The 6,969-nt window shown below is 36.4% G+C and overlaps 1 protein-coding gene across 1 annotated transcript; it reads right to left on the bottom strand.

Moving 5' to 3' along the window:
* Window positions 1-1,313: 1,313 nt before the first annotated feature.
* On the bottom strand, window positions 1,314-4,862 carry LOC142351490 (coiled-coil domain-containing protein 12-like). The gene is made up of 2 exons (XM_075403534.1): window positions 4,578-4,862; window positions 1,314-2,268 (listed from the first exon to the last, which is right to left on the bottom strand). Exons 1-2 carry the CDS (start codon window positions 4,853-4,855, stop codon window positions 2,058-2,060), a joined length of 489 nt encoding a protein of 162 aa, XP_075259649.1. The 5' UTR covers window positions 4,856-4,862; the 3' UTR covers window positions 1,314-2,057.
* Between the last annotated feature and the right edge of the window lie 2,107 nt (window positions 4,863-6,969).

The raw sequence follows: 6,969 nt of genomic DNA, 5'->3' as shown, positions 1-6,969 counted from the left end.
TAAAAAGTGATAAAAAGTCAAAAAAATTAAACAATTTTGAAAAATTTGCAAATGTTTTTTTTTTAAATTACTGATATTAAAATCTTGAAAACCAATCCATTACAAAAAGAAGCTATGCATTAAACCATAATTAAACCCTAGAGAAGGTTATGTGGCTCTTGAGGCAGGAGAAACCAAAAAATGACAAAAACTTGAAAAAAGTGCAAGTTGCATAAAAAACTGCTTAAATTTGTGATAATGAAAGCTATAGGGGGGGGGGGGGGAAGAGGGGGGGGGGGGGTTCAACAAATGGGGTGGGGTATCTTCAACCTCTAAGAACCGCCCTTCACAACATAAGTATAAGTGTCTCCAAAACAGTTTTGCTGAAAGGCTCTAAGAGTACTCAATTCGCGCTGCGCGCTACCTGTTTATCCCGTTTTTGAGGACGAAAAGCCAAAGCTTCAGATGAAAAATCGGTCAAGCGAAAAATCGCATTAAAAAAGACCGACAGGACTATTATAATTGCTACAAACTTCGTTTGAGGGCAATTAATTAGGATTTTCATTATGTCAATTATGTTGGTCAATTTCTTCCATCGGAACATCCTTAGGGCTGTTTTTTTATCAGTTCACACTATTTTTCATGGCAATTTCAACGAGAAGAGCGGGTAGTTTTAAGGCAATAAGTCTTCAAAGTGCTTTTTGACGTGAAGTGAGAAAATGCTTTAATCGAGCAGGTTTGAAGGTAAGTTCACAGAGTACATTTAAAGAGGAGGCGGAAATCAATTTTCAAACAAATTTTTGGTTTTTGAAAGATTTTCTCTTGTGGCAATTTGACTTCTGTTTTCGGTTTTTTCTTGAGTACGATTAATGTGACAATTGTGTTCTAATTGCGCTGATTTGCAATTGCTTCAATACATCAGCTAATGATTTGTGTCTATTTGGTATAAAATGTTCGTGAAAACATGATTTTTGCCCTTCCTTATTTATTTGTTCTTTTATCACTTAGTATCATTAATGGCTGGTCACATTGATTGATAATGAGGCATAAATGCACCTGATTAAATTTTTACGTCACTGGTAAAAATTTTCCTGACATTGACACTAAATGTTCCTAAATGACAGGTCTCATCTGCTGATTACAATAAAAATTAATCGAACTGTTTCAATTTAAAGCGAGCGCTTTATATGACTTATACGCTGGTAGTTTGAAATTAAAAGAATTGTTGAATTTCGTACAGTAAACACAAAAACCTTTAAACAAATGGTTTCAAATCAGTACGTCGTTTAAAAGTCCTGCAATAGCGACACTAATAAAGATATCTATTTCAAGAGTTTGCTAATACAAATAATCTAATTTGTAATGGAACACAAACATTACGAGCTGGCACTCGCAAAACACCAAAAATTACAATGCAACCAGCAATCCATATTGTTTCAATAAATGGATTTCAATAAAGGGTTAAATAATCGTATATACACATTGCAAGAAGTTCTGTTATCTCCAGATTAGGCACAAGTTTGATTACATGTTTTTCCTCTCTGGGCTTTAACAATGATTAAAAGTTTGCACTTTTCCAGCTTTTCTGGGTTCAAGTTTCGTTATCGTTCTCATCTGCTCTTGTGCATCCTCAATTTCCCATGACAGGAACAACTGTTGGCTCCAACTGGAAGTTAATACTTGAACTCAAATTGCGACAGATCACAGCTTCGAAAGCTTCGTTTTTAGTACGTACTTTTCGTTTTCTTCCAATTAAGCGGTCGTTTAATTTCCATCGCTTAACAATCTCTATTGGCATCAATTTACATTTCAACTTCAAACGATGCAGTGTTTTAACTTGAAAGCACTGCTCTTCACGTTTAACCATTTCTTGGTACTTCATAACTGCATATATTGTAGCCAGATCAGAGTTCTTTTTCAACTGCTTTAATTTTGCATCATTTGAAACACATTTCCAGTTTTCTTTCAAATTGAATAACTTTCGATTATTGATAATTCTGTTTGACGCTTGCACTAGTGTCCGCCAAATAACGCGTTGAAATATCAAAAACATTTTGCTTTTTCACACAGGTGATATTCTAAGAATCTTGCTCCATTGAGCCATTTTCCTCGTCAACTTTTCCTCCTGCTTCAGCCTCCGCCTCTTTCTGAAGTCTCTCTCGCACTATCTCCCCAATTGCCTTCTCTGTTCTCCGCTCTAGTTTCTTCAACTTGCCCTCAATCGCCCGCTTCAAATCCCAGTCGGGCTTTTTGGGTGCCAAATCAGCCACTTCAATGCTATCAAGCGACCTAAAACACGATCATTATTTTCAACATAGCCGGCAGATTGCCGGAATAGCTGCGAAAGAATAGACCTGCATGCCATTTAATAGAGATAGAAACAGATACAGATCTAAAATGAAAAAAAAATCGACACCGCTCAAAAAACTAGGCTAAAAACATTCAGCGATAAATCAATTAAGCTTGTTAAAATTCATTCCACAGAAGCCTCTTATGAGGGACCTTTACTGCACATATGAGTTCCTTTGACCTTAAACAAATTCAAACTAAATAAACTTAAGTTTTAAAGTGCAAAAGTCATTTTATTGAGTGAGGTAAGTCACGTATGATCAAAATCTAATCACGCAAATAACCTAAAAACGTTTGCTTAAGCGAGTGAGAAATGACGTCACGCGCGCAAATGCCGTTAGTGAGAGGAAGAAGTCATTCAGAAAATTTGACTTTTCAGCTTTGCTGTGTGAAAAAATGTAAAACGAAAAAAGAGCGTCAGACGACGAAACAAAAAAACTTAGCAGGACAAGTCCTGACGCACAATTCAAAGAATTTTTCATTGACTGAACAGAAAACGAGACCTAGAACGGACTATGAATGGATTGGTAAAAACATTTAGAAAAAAATCCGATCCAAAAAAAAACAAAAAAACAGTAAAAATCAAAGTCAAATTGCCGCATGTGAACAAAAAACCACTATCGAGAAAGCGAATTTTTGTTCAAAAACCGTTCTCTCACTCTACTTTAAATTTAGAGCGAAAAATTTCACGCCGCAAAACCGCTCGCTTTTTCGCTCCACTTCCTGTTTCGGCGTGACCAAAATCACTACTCCAATTTGACTTCAAAAATCATGAAAATGTGTGAACAGATCTTTAAAAAAAGACAGCGCCCCAATACAATTCAAATTCTTTGAATTGTAAAAAAAACCAAGAGCACCACAATATAGCTACGGTCAGCTTACAGCTTCGCAGCTACAATAACCAATTCCAGATTTCTCTTAATTGCCACACCCTTGGTTTTGGGTTAAACTTAACTTCCCCCATCTTGAAAAATCCATCAGGGCAAAATGATCAGATGAAATTGTTTGAGGCGTTGCTCCGAAAAATGTTGACGCAAAAGCTACTTGTAGTGCCTGTTACAGTCAACCTCAAAAGGGTGCAAGGGAGAGGTATGACCAAAAATCCCTGTTATTATTGTCGCTTTTCGAGGTTGATTTGAAGATGGGTGTTTGCCACTACGCTTCCAATTACTTCATCAGAACAACTAGTACTTACTAAAACCCCATGTGTGAATTTTTTAAAATACTTGAAGCCAAATTATTAAAAAAAAGGCTCTTACAAGTAACTTGCACTAAAAAACTGGTAAAAGTTTATAATTTTTTTAATATTACAAAAGCACCTAAATTCAAAGAAAAATTCTTTCCAGCCAATAGGGTATCCAAATGCTCGCACAACAATAGGCAAGCCATAATAGGCTAAGAAACTTGTCTAGAGTCCAGAAAAAAACAAAAAAAAGCAAAAAATTAAGAAAAATATTTAAAATTTTCTCCATTTTTCGTCATATTTATCAACAAAAGCTTTATATCAACAAAAATGTAGCCACTTGTAAACTAAAAATTGCCCAAGTAATAGGAATCCTTTCAGTGCACATTTGAGGCAGTAAAACAAAACAAAATTTGAAAAAAAAATCGCAAAAATTAGCCCAAAAATCATCAAAATAGTGAAAAACCACCGAATTAGCATAAAGTTCAAATAAATTTCCAGAAACCTTCAACCACTACTAAAACCAACCTAAAATTTAAAGAAAATCATAACCAAACCTCTTAACAAAAAAAATTAAAACTGCTTCAAAATGCCGCACGTGAACAAAAAATTTCGCTCGCTTACAGAATTTTTTCACACCTCAATTTCTCGCTCTCTAGAAAACAGCGTTATGAACAAAGAACCACTCTCTTTTCGCTCCACTCTTCATTTTTTTCATCACCAAAATCACTCCAAATTTTTTCACGTGTTTCATTTCCCGCTTCAAAAATCACTCCAATAAAATTGATTAAAAAAGGACTTCTCCAATACTCCTCTTCGAGTCGTAAAAAAAAGACAGCGCCCCAATACAATTCTATTGTATTGTAAAAAAAACCAAGAGCACCGCAATATAGCTTCGCTCAGCTTACAGCTTCGCAGCTATAAAAATCACAATTTAAGATTTTCAAATAAGACAATGAGAAAGGTTGTCATACAGTACCCACTTTAGGAAATTCTGCTAACCGAACATTCGGTTAAATCGACGTTGAGCGTCATTCACTATAAAACCGTTAAGCATGAAACGTACCTCAGATGTCTGTTTGCAACCTGCCCGTTCACACTTCCACCAATATCACTGGGTTCAGCTGCGGACATCATTTGTTCCTTCAGTGTGTTTGAAGTAGGCTGATAACTTCTGAACTTAGGCCGACGTTTAACATTCTCTTGATCCGAGCTACCACTAATCCCATTCGCACTTTCATCTTCATCATCTGGTTCGTTTTGATTGTGATCAGTTTTCCTCAGCTTAGACCGTAGCGCTAACAGCTCTTCCCTCCTCTTTCGAGAGATTTCAAACAAACTCATTCCTATCTGAAACGACCCCTGAATTGAATATCAATGAAAAACATTTGAATTGATAAAAAGCCCCCCCCCCCCTCAACACACACACACACACACACACACACACACACACACACACACACACACACACACACACACGCGGAAGATCCAGAAGTAATGGTTAAGTGACTCTGCTTGAAGTCACTGAGAACTTCTGGCGTTTATCGAGAACCGCGAAGCGGTTCGAAATATTAAGTCAAAATTTCGAATAAACTTCTGCAGAGTCTCTTAACCATGCTTAAAACACGAAACGCGCACGTTTTAAAATGACGAAAGTCAACGAAATTCAACTTCTGGATAAGTAGCAATCTCTGGCATTTTGACTTCGGGCACTGCAGACTTTCGGCATTTTAATATGTGCACGTAAGTGTTTTAAGACATCTACCATATAACCAGCTATAATTACTCTCAAACGACTGATGAGGGGTTGGATTTCCTAGTCGCCCGCTTAAAACTCGGGAGCCAATCTTCACAAGAATTAGACGGCCAAAAAGGAAAATTTTAATAAACGTGGCGTCTTGTGGAATCGAAGAAAGCAAAAGGTGTCCCCCACTTTTCATTATTTATATATATTTTCAACAATGAAATTCAGTTACGCAAAACGTAGAAATAAGTTACTTATATCGTGGAAAGGGCTTACATTTTGTCACGAATATTTATGGATATAAATCCATCATTTTGAGCATGTAATTAGCATAAAACTTTATTGCCTAATTTTATTAGTTATTAATTGAGACCAAATCCAAAGACCCAATTGTTCTTGTGTACAGTGCTACGTGTAATTGTAAAGCCGCTAATTGTCTTCTTAATCCACGAATAGTAGCGAGAGGGAAATTTCTGAAATTATTCACCAATTAGGCTTTCAGCCATTACAGTAATTAGATACTGTAAAGGTGGGAATGGGTGACGAGGAAATGAGTTACTTATAGTGTGGAAACTAGCGACTTAGGACGTGGAAACGAGTGACAAAAGATTGCCCCAAGCTTTCACGATAGCGAGTTGTGAAAAGTGGGGGCAAATTGACAGTTTTGAAGGAAATTTGAACAAAATTAGCATAGTGTCACTCGTTTCTACAAGCGCTTAAGACTTGAAACATCTTAACGTCTTTGAAAACGACCTATACTCAATTTTTTTTGGTTTTTGGACATTGGCCACGTAAAGCGGAGAAGGCGCATAAAAATGGAGGCGGTGTGGGGGCTCAAACGATAGTGTCATAAGTGCGTAGGAGCTATCCAAATTACATAAATTTGCCATTTACGACGTAAACGTACGCCTACAGGTAAAAGTTAGGCAAAGTTAGTCAGATAAAAAAGCATTCGACAAAAATTGGTAGAGCAAGAAATCGCATAGAGAAGATCACCAGGATTAACATAGCCGGCAGATTGCCGGAATAGCTTCGAAAGAATAGACCTGCCTGCCATATAATAGAGATAGAAACAGACACAGATCTAAATTGAAAAAAAAAAATTCGACGCCACTCAAAAGACTAGATAAAAAACATTCAGCGATAAATTATTAAAGCTTGTCAAAATTCATTCCGCAGAAGCCTCCTATTAGGGACCTTTACTGCACCTATGAGTTCCTTTGACCTTGAACAAATTCAAATTAAACTTAAGTTTTAAAGTGTAAAAGTCATTTTATTGAGTGAGGTAAGTCACACATGATCAAAATCTAATCACGCAAATAACCTAAAAACGTTTGCTAAAGCGAGTGAGAAATGACGTCACGGCGCAAATGCCATTAGTGAGACGAAGAAGTCATTCAGAAAATTTGACTTCTCAGCTTTGCTGTGTGAACAAATGTAAAACGAAAAAAGAGCGTCAGACGACGAAACAAAAAAACATAGCCAAAAGAATTCCGGAAGCAACTCGAAGCGTCAAATTTTCACTAACAAAACCGTAATTGCAGCGGAAGCCACTACCTTTTGTATTAAACCATTAACTACTTCTCCAGGTCTGCTCTAAAAATTGGTGAAAATTAAACCACAATCAACAAGAGAAACAAAATGCAGCAAAATTTTATGTTATTGAAACTGATTGGTAACGTTATAAAATCCAAAATAATTAATGTGGTCAAAA

The sequence above is a fragment of the Convolutriloba macropyga genome, chromosome 13, assembly GCF_964194025.1.
Source record: "Convolutriloba macropyga chromosome 13, txConMacr16.3, whole genome shotgun sequence".
Taxonomy (NCBI): Eukaryota; Metazoa; Xenacoelomorpha; order Acoela; family Convolutidae; genus Convolutriloba; species Convolutriloba macropyga.
The sequence above is the reverse complement of the archived record's forward strand: the minus strand, read 5'-3'. Positions and strand labels throughout refer to the sequence as shown.

Coding starts and splice junctions, on each gene's coding strand:
- LOC142351490 (XM_075403534.1), bottom strand. CDS start 4,855: ATGAGTTTGTTTGAAATCTCTCGAAAGAGGAGGGAAGAGCTGTTAGCG. Junction 2,269..4,577: donor GTTGCAAACAGACATCTGAG/GTACGTTTCATG, acceptor ATCGTGTTTTAG/GTCGCTTGATAGCATTGAAG.